An 18,818-nucleotide genomic window follows, 5' to 3' on the forward strand; every position below is an offset into this window, starting at 1 on the left:
CCCCCCTGGGGTGGGAGCAGAGATGGAAGGGGCAGTGGAGGGGAAGAAGCATTCAGAGAAAGTGGGTTGGGCGGAAAGCAGATTCAGAAGAACAGCTTCTCCCAGGGGGGCAGCAGGAAATACTGATCTAGAAGAGCACACAGGCTCAGTGACAGTGAACGGTGTTTTCTTACCCTGGATGGTAAGCGCCCAGATGTTTGTTATAGTTTCCTTATTCCTTTGAGTTTGTTTAAAAGATTTCAAAATAAAATCTCATTTTATTTTTTTTAAACCATCCCCTCATTAATACATTTTTAATTTTTTTTTTTTTTTTTTTTTTTTTTTTACAGAGAGGAAGGGAGAGGGATAGAGAGTTAGAAACATGGATGAGAGAGAACCATCGATCAGCTGCCTCCTGCACACCCAGCACCGGGGATGTGCCCACAACCAAAGTACATGCCCTTGACTGGAATCGAACCTGGGACCTTTCAGTCGCAGGCCTATGCTCTATCCACTGAGCCAAACTGGTTTCTGCTAAAATCTCATTTTAAAAAGGTACAGAAATCTAATAGCTGTCACCCATGTATCTTCCATTAGAATCTGCCCCTGGCTATCAGTGGAACCCCATGTAATCCCATAAATAATATAACTCTGAGCGCTACCTGCTCCTGGAATACTACCACCCCAACCCCAATAAAAATGCTTTTGGACAAATCTCCTCTGATTGCTTCTGGGAGTCTGTCTCACACAAGCTCATGAATGGCACACACCACCATCCTGTGTCATCTCCATAGCTTCCTGCTGCTGGGCCCTGCCTCAGAGAGGCCCCGCCCCCCTCTGTCATGAAGTCATCTGCGCAGGACCCTCCAGTGCCACTGCCCTGGGGCCCACCTGACCTGGGCCTCTGAGTCACTCTGTCTCATGCCCCTGAGACAGATACAATCTCTCAAGATTCCACAGCGGCCATGCATTCCTTTCGTCCTGCACAATCCCGAAACCATGTGATGCTTGCTCTGTGGTGAAGCAGCACTTAGTGACTCTCTCCTCTGCTCTGTGCCTCTTGGTCACCTGCACATGGAGGCTTGGCCTGGGCTCAGAAAACAGCCTCCGCTTCTCTGGAGCCTACGTTTCACAGACATATGGCAATGGGGCCAGGCTGAGGGACCAATGCCAAGGCAAATAACTCCCCAGACCCCCCTGCAAGTGGTCTCCCGAGGCCCACCCACCACTCAGACCTGCAGTTCCAATGGTGGCCACCGCTAAACGTGAGGTGAGGCCACCATTCACATCTCTTAACCTCAGTCCGGAAGAGAATGAATTAACTTGGCCAAGGCCATTATTTGCATGAAGCCATGTGCGTTAATTCCTTGATGGAGCACATCCAGTACAGAAGGCCTGCTCTGTACCAGGCCCTGTGCTAACAGGGGTAAGAGAGGGTCACTCAGATGAGTAAGATAGGATCCCCTTCCTCAAAAATATATAAGCACAGTGTAGGTGCAGTCTGGAAACTTGAACTCTATGTCGCCTCAAATAGATCATTGGACTTCCCACGGATTGAAATTCAGGGAGGGGCTCTTTAAAAGGTGTGTCCTCCCTTTTTGGAATCAGAGTATGTGCCCCTCAGTTTTCTATTTATGTTACCAAGAGCTTAGACACTACAAAGGCAATACAGAGTATCGTGGGAGAGTGGGGAAAATAGGCCTCTAAACAGTAGGACGTTCTCTATTCTTAAAGGCAAATAATAACAACAAAAGTTGCTTTAAGATAAATACTGGAAATAGACTAATTAAGTAGGAAAAAAAAACTGGATTCAGCACAAAAGTGAATGAATGATCTCTGTGACGATGCTCTTGTCAGTACGAAACGATGGTAGGCTGTGTGAACAGGAACATGGCGGGCCGCACCGGGACTTCGTCCAGGCACAGGCAACCTTGGTCAGCCTTCATTGTGTCCAGTTTTGGTTTCTCGCTGGGAGAGTTGTTATATTTCAGGCTGGTATTAAAAGAACGGAGAATCGGCATTGGCATCAAGCCTAGAAACGATGAGACTAAAGGATGACTTCATACCTGTGGCCATAACAGAGATAAGTAGATTTCTATTTCGGCAATGGGAAGTCTAGTTCGGTAGCAGAATACATTAGCATAAAGGTGGTTAAACACTGGCACGTTGGTAACAGGATGTCACTTTGAAGTGAAGCCCTTTAGCTCTCCTGCTTTCAGAGTATGGCCATTTTCTGTCTTGTATTAAAATTTGTGAATACTATATGTCCGTTTAGGTCTGATCTTATCTTTGGATCCTCCACAGCACTTATCTAGAGGACTTGCTGGGGGAGCATGCTGGGGCAAAATCACGGACACCATTGTAGGGGAGATAGGACAGCAGAGCAACTGGAGACATGTTACGGGCCTAGACAAAGACCAGGCAAAGAATGATTCAGAGAATGTGTCCACAGACGTCTTAAGGACTCTGGCCAAGGACAGGGGGTGGCACAGGGACATTAAGATGAGGGATAAGCAACGACTCTCCACACATTCATTCCTCCACCCCTCCCAGCCCACCACGTATTCCTAAAGGAACACACATTGAAACCACGAAGACAATAGCAGAGAAGATGGGGGAAGAGAGGAAGGAAAGAAGAAAGAGATACATCTGTCCTCTTGCACAGAGAGATGGGTGAAGGGAGGAGGATTTCATGAGAAGACTTGTTAGGAGGACCCATTGGAAAAGCAATATCACAGGACACCACAATACAGTTTCAATTATTATGTCCAGTGCCTGAGGCAGAGACGGGGGGAGAGAGGGAGACGTCTTCAGCCATGGAAGATGATTAAGGGCCAAGGAAAGGAAGAAAGAGGTTTTGCCTCCATTATGTATTATAGTTAGCCCCTCGCCTCCATCTCTATTCAGCCCATGGGGAGCAGTTGTCTGGGCAAGGTCTTTTGCCTCATGCTAAGAATATAAAGTCTATGAATTTCTTTATAAGAAAATTTTTCCTTAACAGCCTTTTAACAAAATGTGTTTAAATTACTTGAACTGTTGAGTAGATTTTCTTTGGGTGTAAGTTGCGTTTCTGTAGGAGGTAAGCGTGTGTGTGTGTGTGTGTGTGTGTGTGTGTGTGTGTGTTAAGCGCATGAGGGCACTTCCCACATACCTCTCTGCTCCCTAGGGAATTGCTCCAAGGTGGAAGCTGTCCTCCACCACTGCAGACGATAAAGTCTGGAACAGATCATGTGGCCCAGACTCCTACCTCCATGAAGGAAAGTTATTTTTTCATCATATTTTATTAATGAAGGACCACCCCGTGGTGGGAGCTATTTCTTTCTGTTTCACTGACCTCCCTCAAACATTCCTGGTTCAGAATCTCTTTGATGAGAAATTAGACAAAATATCCAGAAAGGAAGCGGGCTGTGAGTCATTTGAGAGTGGCCCAGACGCCCGTTTCCCCTTTAGTCAGTCCTGAAATGGCATATGTGTGACACCTACCCTCTTGCTGAAGGATTATGGGCCCAGTTGTTCATGGTGCTAGTACATGATCATTGATTCAGTTCTCAGAGACAGTTCTGGAAGCGGGACTCTGAGCACCCACCTGACTGTGCTACACAATGAAAGCACATACGCCTGTCGGTCTCTGCAGGATCTGAACACTGTTCACAAATTACCTTCTGATATGTCCTTCTTAACTTCTCTCGCCTTGCCTCTCCGCCCCAGCCAGCGGACCTCAGGGGCTCCTTAGAAGCCGTGGCCCACTCCAGCCTGCTCTTATCCCCTGCCTCTCCAGTGTAGCTGCCTCCTGCTTGTCCCACACTGGGGATTGAGCCCACAACCCGGGCATGTGCCCTTGACTGGAATCAAACCCAGGACCCTTCAGTCCATAGGCTGATGCTCTATCTACTGAGCCAAACCGGCTAGGGCCTTTCTCTCTGCTCTTGTTATATCAGTTCCCTGACAGATAGCATGAGTTTGGACACCCATGAGTTTTGTTATCTCAACCTGAAGGCAGATAGCTACTTCCCAGATGTATTCATTCCCTTAATGACAAAGGACCAACTAAGGGGGCCTGGGACTTCCCTCCCCCTGTCCTTACGGCCTGGACAGTCACTTGGTGGGTGCTTTATCCAGCTGGCCATCAGCATACTTTTAGTACCTGAATGCCTGCACAGTAGCTGAAGTTACTAAATTCTTGCCCTCCTCTGTGGCGAGTTAAGAAGTGTGTATGTGTGTGATAGTGGTAGTGGAGGTTGGGAGGTGGAAAATCTGACTGCCCTGAAAGAATCACAGAATTTTTCACACGATCTTATGGGCTTATTTTGAATGTGCCCAAACTACATTTGTCACCCCAGGATTGGAAGGGGCTGAGGGATCGGGAGATAAAGTGTGTTCCCGTGTTCAAATGAGCCCCATAAGCGAATGTATTCGTTTTCTATCGCTGCTGGAACAAGTCACTTCAACCTTGGCTGGGTGACTGCAAACAGCACCAACTTGTTGCCGAAACTGGTTTGGCACAGTGGATAGAGCGTTGGTCTGCGGACTGAAAGGTCCCAGGTTCGATTCCGGTCAAGGGCATGTACATTGGTTGCGGGCACATCCCCAGTGGGGGGTGTGCAAGAGGCAGCTGGTCGATGTTTCTCTCTCATCGATGTTTCTAGCTCTCTATCCTTCTCCCTTCCTCTCTGTGAAAAATCAATAAAATATATTTTAAAAGAAACAGCACCAGCTTGTTATCCCCTGCTGTAAAGGTTACCAGTCCAGCACAGTCTGCTGGCTGTAATCAAGGTGTGGGCGGGCCTGCATTCCTCTCTGGAGGCTCTAAGGGAGAACCATTCCCTTGCCTTTGCAGCTTCTAGATCCTGCCATACTCCTGGACTCCTGGCCCTTCCTCCGCCTTCAGCGCCAGTGAGGGGTGTATCTCTCTGGCCATTCTTCTATCCGGGTAGTCCTATCTGCCTCAGACCACGCCTGAGGGTTCTCTGATTTTGAAAATTCATGTGATTAGATTGAGCACATCTGGATTAATCCAGGATAAATTCTCCACCTCGAAGCCTTTGACTTCATCACGTCTAAAGTCTCTGGCCATGTAAAGTAACATATGCACACACTCTGGGAGTGAGGACATGAATGTCTTTGGGAGAACATTATTCTGCCTGCCACAGCAAGCCCCTCAGGTTTTTGAAGGGAAAAAATGAAATGGGCAAAATTTGGTAGAAAGGAGAGTCGCAAGATGTCTTAACACGTGTTTCTAGCTCAGCTCTGGAGCGGGTAAACTCACGCCAAGTCAGTGAGTGTGAGTGTCTCCTTTACGTTACGTAGTCAGTATATGTTGAATGACACTATACATAATCAAAAAGATATGTAAATGTGGATGTGCATCGTGATATCTTGAAATAGTTAACTCTGAGGTTCATTAAGTCGTGTTTACTCTATAAACTATGACTGTGATGACAGCCTAGTATTTAAGTAGGAAAACAACCAAAATGTTCTAGGTCGTTGAAGTGAAGAGAGCATTTTACCTAATTAAATAAAACTTCTTTACGTTGAGCGAGGAGGAGCTACTGAAGTTCCCCATAACGTGAAGCACATGGTTTAATGTTCTGTGCTTCTGGATCCTCGTTTGTGACACAAAGCTGGAGCCCTCGAAGATGTTTTTCATTCCGTGAAGGGGCCCTTGATGTGTGAAGCTGGTTGCTTCTCCAGCTATTCCCCAAAAGGACCATCTCAGCCTTCCATTGTGAAGAGCTGAGTTGCTCTCCTTTGACAGAAAGCCAGTCCCGTCAGCAGCTCGGTGCCCCAGCACCAGTCTGTTCATTGCGTGTTAGAGATAAAGAAATGTATCCATAACTCAGGCCCAGATGAGTGTCATCTCCAGGTAGAGCCAACACCACCCCTTTCTTGGGGGCTCAAATGTGGTTGCTTTCCACGCTGTTGCTGACCAGGCTCCCTTGCCCAGCGTGGCTGATGAGATTACTAGCAGAGCGCCCTGGGTGCAGACTGGGCTGCTGTTGCAACATATGCCAGGCAGGCTGCCTCCCTCATTTCATGGAGGGACATGAGCACCCCCACGGCCTATATAACCCAGCTTATCACAGATGGGCAGCCTCTCTTCTTCCCTTCGCCTTTGCTTTGCATTTTTATATCATGTATCTTTTTTTTAAAATATATTTTATTGATTTTCCACAGAGAGGAAGAGAGAGGGATAGAGAGCTAGAAACGTCAATGAGAGAGAACCATCGACCAGCTGCCTCCTGCACACCCCACACTGGGGATGTGCTCTCAACCAATATACATGCCCCTGACCGGAATCGAACCCATGACCTTTCAGTCCGCAGACTGACGCTCTATCCACTGAGCCAAACTGGTTTCGGCTCATGCGTCTTTCCCTGGAAAAAAAAGGGATAAGAGGAGTTTTTCAGATTTGATCTCTCAGTGGGAACTGTTTGCTTTGGAAGCCACCTACACCCATGCTAATTGAGAACAGAGCTCAGACTGAGGGCCTGAGAACGGCACCCCATGAACTTTTCGGTGGGCTGACTTCCGTTGATCTCTTCAGCACTGGATGTGTAGGCAAGTGATTCCATGGTCCCTATTTTCCACATGGATCAGCGTCTTTTCCTATAAGCAGTTCTCTCTGCCTTGGGATAATTCATTGTAATTAATCATAGAAAGTCTTCCTCGTGAAAGCTGCTGGGGATCCTGGCCCCTACTACCCCGTCATAACATTTTGGAAATCCCCCGAGCAGTTGGTTCCCTAAACGGGATGGGCTTCTATTAGAGAGATTACAGTAAAAAATAACAATCAGCTCTCTGATGATCCTATGCTGAGGGAAGGGTGGGGAGGAGTAGATTTGGCAGAGGACAAGCCCAGACTTTCGTCACAGGGACAGACCAAAAAGTGTTAACACAAAGGGAAAACACGGGAGCATCCTGCACACGGCACTTCAGCCCCAGATAACATGGCACCTCATGGGGCCCGGCCCCCACCCTGACCGCCAGAGGGTCTCCGCACCTCCAGCACCTCCGCCCCTTCCAGCTGCAGACATGCTCAGGGGATCCGGTTCGAAGGGAAGACGCAGCCTGGCCACGCTCTCCCAGTGAGTGTTCATCCGCCTCTTTGGTTTAACTTTCTCTTTTTTAAAATCTTTTTTTTTTTAAGGAATTGTTGTAAAAGAAAAATTTGTGTTTAATTGTGGGGAGGGGTAGAGAAATCAACAGGCAAAGGGAGGCAGGGTGTACGTAAGTTTCAGAACCTGTATGAGACTTTCTGGTCTAAACTTTGCAGCTGTTCCGATAGGTTTCCATTTTTATGGGGGTTTGTAGACCTTCACAGGGGCTTTTACCTAGGCACAGGGTTTCTCTACGCCAGAGACTGGCCCACAAAGCATTGTGTGTCTGAAGATCTGCTGTTAATTTAGACCTGAGCCCTCTGCTCAGAATGATCCATTTGCAGGACTCTGATTTGGCTAGAGCACACATTGCCCAATCCTTAAAGTCAACAGCCCAAAGCCCTTAATATACTGGCCATCTGACTGTGACCAAGAGAGATTGAGAGCACATGCTATTGATCTGGGAATTGCTCAGATAAGAGGCTCCGAGGTTTAGGATCATGAAATCCTGGAATGTTGGAGCTGGAAGGGGCCTCTAGGACTGTTTGCTGCAAGGCTGTCTCATTCTATGGGCAAGGAAACGGAACCCAGAGCAGTAACTCAGCTTCCCCGGAGCCTGACAGCAGTCAGCAGGGAAGCCGTGTTTTTGTACTCGTAGGCAAGGCACCTCTTCACACTGGCGCTTGTGAGGTTTGGAAAACATACTGTCTTGGAAAAAGGTACCAAGCATGAGAGTAAGAACACCAAGTGGCCTTTCAGTAAATCTTCCCCGTTTCTGAGAATTTTGGCACAGATTCAGCATGACAATTGCTGTTCCAGTTGTTTCCAGCATTTGTGCAGCAGTTAATCAAATAAACAGAGGAACACACGGACAGGGTCTTAAAAACGAGGCCCGCATCGACTGTGTTAGCAGATCTCTCGGATAACCAGTTTCTGTGGTCAGCTCAAAGGGATCTGAGAGATTATCTGTGTCATTCAGTGGCTATCGAACTAGTTGGGCTTTTTTGTTTGTTTGGGGGATTCTGTTAGAAAGTTAATGTTACGAGAAATTCAGTTCCAAAAAGGAGATGTTCTGTTAGGTAGGTGATTTTGGGATCTAGAGCGCCTCATTCCCACTACACTCTCCAATCACACCCATTTCACCCCCACACACTCCCTGGGGACCCCTTCTCTATCCACCCACGCTACCCACTGCATCAAAACGTGCTGGGAAACCTACAATAGTTCTTCATGGAACAGTTCAAGATCTTGTTTAATGCCTCCATGTCCAGTGAGGAAACTGAGGCACATGGTACATGAAAGGCTTTCCTGGTGCTACACACTTGGTAAACAAGAACCTGGAATTCTAGGAAAAGATCTCTCTCTCTCTCTCTCTCTCTCTCTCTCTCTCTCTCTCTCTCTCTCCCCCCCCCCCCCCGCCCCCCGGTTCCAATTTCCCCCCCACCCCATCATGCCTGTGGTTCCGTGGTTATGTCACCGTACTTTCTCCGTGTCTCTCTCACTCTTCTGGGCTCACTCTGTCATGTCATTTTCTGAATTTCAACAGTCATTGCCTCCCATCTGGACAATTGCAGTTGCCTCTCACCTGGTCCCAGCCTGTCTCTCTCCCTTTTCAGACCTGTCCCTGCTGCCCCCGCCTTCTCCTTCTACCTTTGAGGATACAGCCCACTCTTCTTAATATGGTATTTAAAGTTCTCCACAATCTGCCTTTAATGTTTCTTCCCATTCTGAACGCCCCATCCTCTGGCCACTCATTGTTTCCCAAAGGCATCATGTACAAGCCAACTCTATTCCTTGGCTCCCTCTATTCCTTACGTGAGGAGCACCCCACATGCCTCGGTTTCTTCATTGGAAATAGAGACATCAAACAAGATTAGATTCTGAACTGTTCAATGCAGAAGTTGGATTCTAAGGAAGTTTTGGTGGAGTGGGTAGAGTCGATGGGAGTGAAGAGATGGGGAGTGTGTGTGTGTGTCTGGGGGGAGTGTGTGTGTGTGTCTGGGGGGATGAAAAGCTCTATCTACCTCTTCTGCTTCTGACTTCCTTTCTGTCCTTCAAGGCCCTGATCAAATGCTACCTTCCTAAGCCTTCTTCAGTTCCTCTTTTCTCTCCATGCTAATAAACCTTGTCCATCTTCCTATTATTAGCCTTGCACTGAAGTTAGTGGTGAGCATGCCTGTTCTCTCCATAATAGATGGTAATTTATTTGTGGGCAGGAACCTTTTCAAATCTTTGGACCTTCAGTTTCCAGCATGGTACTAATGCTCAAAATACCTTCTTTAAGTTTCCTGTTATTAGGTAAACAAAACAGCTCATCTAAGTTCACACTTTTCATTTGCGTCATTTGAACACACAAAGCCTCTGTATCTTTTGCTTTGAAAGCAGTAGTAGGGTAAATGCCAAAGCAGGTGCTCAACAGAATGAATTATAATTCCCTTTTCATTTGCATCAGATAATTATCAGTGTCATTACCTACAACTGAAGGATTGGCAGTGGTGTGTGTGTGTGTGTGTGTGTGTGTGTGTGTGTGTGTGTGTAATGAGGCGCATTAAAATTCCTGCATGTCAAAACCTACACAGAGCCATGCTATCTTTGGGAGCAGGTGTGAATGGCTCCTCAGTTCTTTAGAATTCAAAGATGCTACTTAGTTAGTTTCTAATAAGATTATTGAGAGATCCTGTCACTTGTAGTCTAATATTTTCACCACTACCTTTCTCATTTTCTCAAAGCCCTAATAAGACTTATTGAGTCAATATTTTGGGTTTCTTATTAATATTCATGCTTTATAGTCCATTAACAATTAAACTCATAAACAAGTATGCTCTCATGTATCCTGAGAATGAAAAAGTTTTGTTTTTGTACAACACTTTAAAACAAATGAGGAATGGCGTGTAAATTTTAAAACCATGGAATCAGAGAAACATAGGGAGTTAGTTAATCCCACTGTTTTCTGGGGAAACTAAGATAAAAACATTGCACGGGACTAAGTGATTGGCATCTCTATTAATAATTGCCTAGGTCAGTGGTCGGCAAACCCATCAGTCAACAGAGCCAAATATCAACAGTACAACGATTGAAATTTTTTTTGAGAGCCAAATTTTTTAAACTTAAACTTCCTCTAATGCCACTTCTTCAAAATAGACTCACCCATGCTCAAGGGGCCAAAGAGCCTCATGTGGCTCGAGAGCCACAGTTTGCCAACCACAGCCTAGGTGATCGTCACACCCTGATGCTCTGATGCCCTCACGCCGTCACAAGATGGCTGCTCGCACAGAGGAGCTGGGGCCATGCAGATGCTCCGAATGGAGTGGAAGAGGCAGGTCCTGGTGTCTCCACTGCCTCATGTGGAGGTTGTGGTAGAGAGTCCCTGCTGCCTCACACTGGGAGGTAGATCCCGGTGGCTGCTCCACGTGGCTTCTGCCAGGGTTCCCACGGCCCCATGCCCACTATGGAGGCAGGGCCACCGGCTCTAGCCTACCTCTTTGGGGCAATCCATCTAGGAGCCCCAGATGGATAGGCAGGACCTACCTCTTTGGGGCAATCTATTGCAGGGCTTCTGCACTGTGAGAGGGTACAGGCCAGGCCAGGGGACACACACACACCCCCCCCCCGCCCCAGTGCACGAATTTCATGCACAAGGCCACGTAATTATATAAGATTCAGCAGAAATGATGGAAGAAATGTACATAAAAATGTTCAGATTTGTAAAATGTATAGGAATGCCTAGATTATCCAACCTTATTGGGGAATATGGATGGCAAATTTCCAGCTGCTTAACTTTATAACAAAAAAAGCAACATTTGCTTCCTTTCGGCCATCTTCCAGTAATTCGCCAAAATGACTAACACAAAGGAAACGAGGAGAGGCACCCGCTATACGTTCTCGAGGCCTTTTAGAAAACATGGAGTTGTTCCTTTGGCCACATGCATGTGAGTCTACAAGAAAGGCGATATTGTGGGCATCAAGGGAATGGGCCCTGTTCGAAAAGGAATGCCCTACAATGTTACCATGGCAAAACTGGAGGATCTACAGTGTCACCCAGCATGCAGTGGGCATTATTGTGAAGAAGCAAGTTAAGGGCAAGCTTCTTCCCAAGAGAATGAATGTATGTATTGAGCATATTAAGCACTCTAAGAGCCCAGATAGCTTCCTAAAACATGTTAAGGAAAGTGATCAGAGAAAGAAGGAAGCCAGAGAGAAAGGTACCTGGGTTCAACTGAAGCGTTAGCCTGCTCCACCCAGAGAAGCGCACTGTGTGAGAACCAATGGGGAGGAGCCTGAGCTGCTGGAACCCGTTCCCTATGAATCCATGGCATGGTAAGTGGGGGAAATAAAAAAGACTTCTGTACTGATAAAAAAAAAAAAAAAAAAAAAAAAAGCAACATTTAATAGAAACTGCCTCTTTCCCTTCTTTAAATTGGATATTACAACACATTTGAAACACTCTCCAATTGGTGAGGATTGTCGTTATGAATATAGTTTTTTTAATCACGCTATGAAACAGTGATACCTTTTTGGATAACAAGACTCACATCCCTAAGTGGATGCAGTTATTAAGGGTTATCCTCCCTCTTGTCATTGTGTCTTTTATTTCTTCTAATTGCTGGTCAAGTGCCCACCTCTTGGACCCCTGTTCTGTGCAGCCAAGGAATCAGTAAACCCCATTTGTTAGAATTATGTTCAAAGTATAAGCCAATAGTCTAGATTAGGGGTGTCAAGCTCAATCAGAGAAGGGGCCAAAATCTAAAATCCAGCCTAAATCGCGGGCCGAATGGTTTACTGAACAGTCATAAACTGTCATTGTGATGGAAACGCAGCGGAGTGCAGTGATGACAGCGCGGTGTGGGCCACATTGCAAGGCCTGGCGGGACGGATTTGGCCCGCGGGCCTTGTGTTTGACACATGTGGTCTAGATGGAGGAGCAAGGAGGGGCCTTCTCTCCTACAAAGTGAAGGGCAGGTGAGTTTTGTGACTCTTGGTTTACTTACAAAACAGGCCATTTTGCTCACTTTGAGGTTCAGTGGTTAGTTTTAAATGATCGGCTTTTCTGGGTCTCTTGCCTGGTGAAGAGTGAAATTATTACTTGCTGAAAAAATAAGAAAGACTGTGAGAGAAACAGATAATGGTGCTTTCCTGTGGACACTCTATAAACAATATCATTGAATTGCTTGTGTGAAGGCAACCCCAACGCCTTATGGAGGTGCCTCAGCTGTCTCCATGTGTCTTCCTGGCCACCAGGCCACAATCACACTGGCTAGGTGAACGGTGGCCCCCCGTCTTTTCCCTCCTTGTAGATGCTATTGGCACTGCTCCTTTCTCTTTCCCTCTCCTTACCTTTGACCTAGGCCTGTCCTTGAAATGAGCCCTTACTTCCTGCTGCTTCTCACATCTCTCCCGGCCCTTCATAAATGGCTCTGCAGCTGGAGGTTTGACCATGGCAAGGGGACTGGGGGGTGGAGAGTTGCTCCTCTGCCATCTGGAGGCTTATTTGCTCCTGGCCTCCCTGTCTGGACCCGGGAGAATGTGTTTTTCCCATTAAAAGCGTAGCTTCAGTCCTCATACCAGCTTGAGACAGAACCTGGGTCTAAAAAAGTGGTTGTGGGCTGGCCTGAGATCCCAGCTGCCATGTGTAACGATGTTTGAAGTTCCAAAAACTAATTTGCAAATTAAGGTTCTTGAAACAAACCTTTCATAAATGCAGGACTGCCTGGATTCATTTCCAAGCCTAACTGAATTCGTAAGAGAAGCCTGAAAAAAAAATCTAAACCTCACTCCTTTCTATGCATTTACTCAACAGATATTCATGAAGGCTTTTCCTGTGCCCGTTGGTGCTGCTGGACAAGGCACTAAGAACACAAAAAGATAAAACACAGGCTCCAGCTCTGAGATTGTCTAATCTTTTCACCTCCCACCCACCACAGGCATCTTTCTTCTGACCTCTCCCTGCACCCACCACCCAAAGTTTCTTACTCCCTCTGGCCGTGGCTCTCTCAGACCCAGCACAGCCTCTGACCAAGCATTAGCTACATCAGTCTTTTCCTGTTTTCCCTTCCTCTGGTCCTCTGGAGGAAATGCACGTTTCTTTTAACTTAGACTTAAAATAACCTTAAATGTAATAAACTTACGTTTATTTTGTGACTCAGCACTATACACTAGCATATATATACACATACATATGTATTTGAAACAAATATTTCACAAAACAGTGCTCACTCTTTCTATGCATAATGCCCCCTGATATTTTTTATGTTGTACTACAGATTTCGTTTTAGCTTTATCGGTAAATGGTACAATGTGATGGTTTAATATATCTGTACCTTGTGAAAGGATTTCCACCATCAGATTAACACACTCATCATCTTCCATTTTTACCTTGTTTTCTCTTTTTTTTTTCTTTTTTTTTCTTTTTTAGTGAGCACACTTAAGTTTTAGTCTCTTAGCACATCCCCTTATATAATAAAGTATTGTCAGCTATCATCACCATGCTGTACATTACCAATAAATCCTCAAACTTTATTCATCTTATAACTGAAAGTTTGTATCCTTTGACCAGCTTCTCTCTCTTTCCCCAAAACTCCAACCCCTGGCAAACACCATTCTAGTTTGACATTTTTATTTTTCGTTCTACATAAAAGTGATACCATACAGTTGTTGTTTTACTCTAGCCAGCTTTTATCACTTAGCATAATGTCCTTTAGATTTATCCATACTGCAAATGTCAGGATTTTATCCTTTTATCAGGCTGAATAATATCCCGTTATATGTATTATAAATATGTATGTACAGGGTAGCGCAAAAGTAGGTTTACAGTTGTTCATATGGAAATAATACAATAATTAATAAATAATAATACAAGAGTAAACTGTGTTTCACATTCTGTAAATCCCGTATATATGTATGTGTGTATACTGTGTGTGTGTGTGTGTGTGTGTGTGTGTATACATTTTTTTATTTCATTCATCTGTTGATGGATATGTAAATTGTTTCCATACCTTGGCTATTGTGAATCATGCTATAATAATGTGGGAATACAGATATCTTTTTATTTAGTTTCCTGCTGTCTGATATTTTCTCTATATGTTTTTTTTATATCATTTAAAAATGGTGGTCACAACCTACAAAAGAGATTTTAGGAGCTGCAGACTGATGTTGGAAAACCACTGAGCATACTGCGTAATCTTGGTGTCCTGGCCCATGGGACATGCTTAGGAAGCTCCGCTGGCCAGTGATGCTGCCTGCTCCGGGGCAGCCCGCGCAGGGGTGAGGCTTTGCGTGTGGGAACCAGAGGGTCTGGATTCTGGCCTCGCCCCTCTAATGATCAGCTCTGAGATCTCTGGGAAGTCACTTCGTCTTCTGTAGCACGGCCACAAACGGACAGGCTCATCCTGTCAAGGCCGTCCATTAAAATGACGTGCATTCAAGGAGATGGGAAGACATTAAGTATAAGACAGATGCACGTCATTATTAAAGAGCCTTACTTCTCCCAAATAAAGTTTAAGATCAGAGGAACAACTTGAGAGACCACTTGTTTTTGTCAAGTTGGGAAAAGATTCTTGCACAGGCTATAACATTATGCAACTTCATAAATAAAAATCTCAGGGTGGCATTTGTTCATGATGTCGTAACTAGGTGTGTATTTAAGAAGCTCAGCCAGGTCACCCTCTCTCCTCTGCCCTTAAATACTTTTCCTGGTTATAAACTCAAGGAAGCAGCTGGGTGGCTGGTGAGTTTTTCACTCATGAGCCAGGTGGGAAGGAATATGCTTTGCCTGGTATCTGCTCTCGCCCTTTTTATTAAAAAAAAAAAAAAAAAAAAAAAACCTGACAAAAGTAACCAGTAAAGGAGATACTTTTACTAAGACGTATAAATTGCTAGAGAAAATATGGTACTTTTCTCATTCATATTTTACTTTTTCTTTAGAACTTTATTGTAAACTTCATGTCACACAGACATTGGTTAGAATATTCCTGAATTTCCTATATAGGGCCTGGTATTTTCCTTTATTTATTTAATTTAAACATGGCTCAACTGCCTCCCGCACGCACCCTGACCAAGGATCAAGCCCGTAACCAGGGCATGTGCCCTGATGGGGAATCGAACTATGGGGCACAGGATGATGCTCAACCAACTGGGCCACACCGGCCAGGGTGGACCTGGTATTTTTGTCTGATATTTTTTATGCCATTGAACTGCTTTTAGGGCCTAACCCACACTGGCCATTTGTCTCTTAGAGGCTAACTCTGCCTGCTCTCTGTGTCTTTTCTTTACCTTTCCACATCTTTCTGATCTTTCATATAAAATATTGATATAATAAAAGAAAGACTATATTCACCCCAAAGAGAAGGAAATGAATTTGCCTCTTTTCTCTTTAAAGAGTGAAAGCCTTCTTTGCACAGATCAGCAATACCCCCACCAAAGGCCGCAGCTCCTAACTACCCTGAATAGTTTCCAGAGAAAAATACATAAAATGTGCAATATTTAAGCAGGTTTTTTAACACCTCATTTTAATGTGATTTTATGACAGTTCTAGCTTTTGTGTAGATAATTTTCACAGCTATTTAACAAATTGTTATGATATGCCTAAGGATTTAATTGAAAAAGACTGTCTTCCTGCAACTTTTGAATGAGTGAGTCAGGCCCAGGGCTCAGGTACATGGAAGCTTGGGAGCAGAAGGGATGGCTTAGTGAGGAGCCACACTCCCCTCTGCCATCTCGCAGGCAGCCTTCCTGGAGTGCAGTCGCCCTGCTGGTTGGAAAAGGGGGCTCAGGACTCCCAGGCCAGACCCACCTTTCAGAGCAGGAAACAGGCGCTTCCTCCCAGATGAGAAGCCAGAGCCAGATCCCTCGCCTCCCGCACCTGCGTTTCACCCTCCCGCTGTACCCAGTGTGGAGCCTCCAGCAGGTCCTTTGCTTTCTTCATCTATAAGACACCAGTATACTGTCCTGCAGGTGGAAATTGAAGGAACGAGCTACATGGACGTATGGTTGCCTAGTCAGTGTTGTTCCATGTTCTACCTTTTTCTTCTTCACTCCCCTTCCTGAGGACCCCGGAGGAGACAAGGAAACGACTGATGCGGGGGCGGAAGGCAGCTCAGTTCGGTTTGTGATTGGCGTGTGTTCATGAAAACACCCTTCTACTTTAGAAAAATCAGAGGAGCTCGTCATCTCAAGTTAGTTGTTGCATTTACTCACTGCTTAGAAAGGATAACCCACTGCTAAACTTTGGCTAAGTCTGAAGTTGAATGAAACTTGCTGAAAATGGACTTTGGGGGCAAAAACATAGAATTACTACTTTTCATGGTTGTCCTAAACCAGATCCATTGTGAAGGAGGGTGTGCTAAGAAGTAAGGGTTTGTTTGCCAGAGATTTGGATACCACCACTCTTGAAGGAATTTTCATAGGTGAAGAGAGTAAAAATTCAGAATTCGAACTCCAGATAATCTCGGATTCTGATTTTATTTGCACCATCTTATTAATCACACACCCTTGAGCAGATTACTAATTCTCACTGGGTTTCTTAGTTTACTTCTCTACAAAAAGAGGAAAACATAGGTAAAGTGTTTAGCACGCAAAGGAGTGTTTGGGGGGATGTGGATTAACAATTGTAACTGCTGGCATAAACTGGGTGCCTGGGGGATGGATCCGAGGTAGCTTTCGGGTCATCACAGAAGCATGAAGGGCTGTGGAGAGGCGGGTTCATTTCCTAGGGCTGCCATAACAAAGGACCGCAAACTAGGAGGCTTACAACCACGGAAACGTACTGTCTCACAATTCTAGATGCTACAAGTCTGAAGTCAAAGGTGTCGCCGGGGCCATGGTCCCTCTGAGTCCTGTAAGGAGAGGAGCCTTCTGTGCCACTTCCATGCCTCGCTCCTAGCCCCTAGTGGTTTGCTAACATTAGTGGTTTTGAGTGTAGATTTATCACTCCAATCCTCAGCCTCAGCCCTTCCATGTATGTCTGGTTCTGGGTCCAAAGTTCCCCCTTTCTATAAGGACACAAGTCACATTGGAAGAGGGCCTATTCTTACAACCACTTCATAACTTAATTACCTCCATAAAAGCCTTATTTCCAAGTAAGACCACATTCTGAGGTACTGGAGTTAGAGTGTCAGCAAATCACTTTTAGAGGACACAATTCAACCCATAGCTAGTACGGAAAGATTCCAAGTACCTTAACATCACATTTTGTAGTTGAATTCGTAGGCAATAAGTAGGATAATTTTCTAGTGCAATTAGAATGCCTGCTGGATGAAAGGGAGTGGATGGTGGGGACATGTGGATGCTTTGCTGCCAGGCAATGTGTCTAAAGCCGCTCCAGTGAGAATCAGACCAACCTCCACGCCTAGAGCTCTGGTCCACCAATTCTCCACTGAGTATGGGTGCTAAGCCCGCCCCAAAGAAGAACAGAAAAGGGGATTATCCTCTTTCACCAGGGGACTTGCATTTTCTGGCATGGGAAGATGAGGCTGTCTGATGATAAACTTCCCTTTACATTTAATGAGAGGTGACATGAGAAAGTGAGAGATAAAAGGCATTTTTGGATATTTTAGCTACCACACCCCCCACCACCACCACCACACACACACACACACACACACACACACACACACCGCTCAAAAATAAAGACAGATACCCCTGGTTGGATGGCTCAGCTGGTTGGAGTGTCATCCCATGCACCAAAAGTGTGCAGATTCCATTCCCAGTCAGGGCACGTACCTAGGTTGCTAGTTTGCTAGTTTGATCCTGGGTTAGAGGCATGTACAGGAGGCAACCAATCAGTGTTTCTCTCTTTCTCTCTCTCCTTCTCTCTCTCTCTCTCCCTCTCTCTCTCTCTCTCCCTCTCTCTCTAAAAATCAATTGGGTGAGCATTAGGAAGGGAGGAAGGGAGGGAGGAAAGAGAGAGAGAAAGGAAGAACAAGGAACTATCAACAAAAGATAAGAATTTCCCCTACATTTATTCTCCATTACTCAGTATTCTCTGGTGTTAATATTTTCAATGAAAAGGAATTTATAATCCTGAGTCAGAAATATTTTTAATGCCCAATTCTCCCCTTCATGTTTGGAAAGCATACCTTGGAAGACTTATTTCCCATATAATGAGGAGGAGGGAGAGAAGGAGGATCATCGCAATAAGTATAACAATAGAAACGGTTAACACTGGCCTTGCTTACTGTGTGCCAAATGCTGTTCTAAGTTCGCTGCAAATATTAGTTCATTTAACCCTTCAACAGCACTACCAGATCACCACCTCCATTTTACAGATGAGGAAAAGGAGGCTGGAGAGGTTGATTGATTGGCCCACCTCCGCCCTGCTTGGGGGTGTGCGTGTTGACTGGCTCCTGGCTCCAAGCCTCTGCTGCTTCTGGTAGCTCCCTCACTTTCTGCAGCTTAACACTTAACGGATGTGATTCCCCGCCTGTGCTTTCACAGCTCTCACCTCTGGTCTTTGAGTGGGAGGATCTGGCAGCAATTATAATGTGACATCAGATCCTGCTTGATGAGCAAGCTTCTCCTCCTGGCAGAGCAGGCCAAGAGAGGGTGAGAGGAGGGTCTGGAGAGGGTCTTTGAACTTTCATGACGCATTATCTTACATCACCAGTCCAGAGGACAGAATACTGCCTTACGGGCCCTGTGAAGAGGCAGTGAGTATACCTCTTCCCCCACGGGGAGGCTGGACTTCCATACAACTAGCAACTCCTCTCATTTCATTATTAATAATATTGCATGACTTTCTTATGTCAA

The 18,818-nt window shown here is 45.5% G+C and overlaps 1 protein-coding gene and 1 pseudogene across 8 annotated transcripts in view; both read left to right on the forward strand.

Moving 5' to 3' along the window:
- The window catches only part of CALD1 (caldesmon 1), a 186,323-nt gene that overhangs the window by 109,070 nt on the left and 58,435 nt on the right, over nt 1–18,818 (forward strand). For 5 of the 8 annotated variants that reach the window (XM_045576937.1, XM_045576930.1, XM_045576945.1 and 2 more), the window contains one exon: nt 6,852–7,064. The exons of the other annotated variants lie outside the window; for them this stretch is intronic. In XM_045576937.1, coding sequence (XP_045432893.1) covers nt 6,852–7,064 — 213 coding nt within the window. The remainder of the gene's footprint in view (nt 1–6,851; nt 7,065–18,818) is intronic. 8 annotated transcript variants of the gene reach the window in all.
- Nucleotides 10,707–13,501, forward strand: LOC118714509 (annotated as a pseudogene).

Source organism: Pipistrellus kuhlii, unplaced genomic scaffold, assembly GCF_014108245.1.
Source record: "Pipistrellus kuhlii isolate mPipKuh1 unplaced genomic scaffold, mPipKuh1.p scaffold_m20_p_10, whole genome shotgun sequence".
Taxonomy (NCBI): domain Eukaryota; kingdom Metazoa; phylum Chordata; class Mammalia; order Chiroptera; family Vespertilionidae; genus Pipistrellus; species Pipistrellus kuhlii.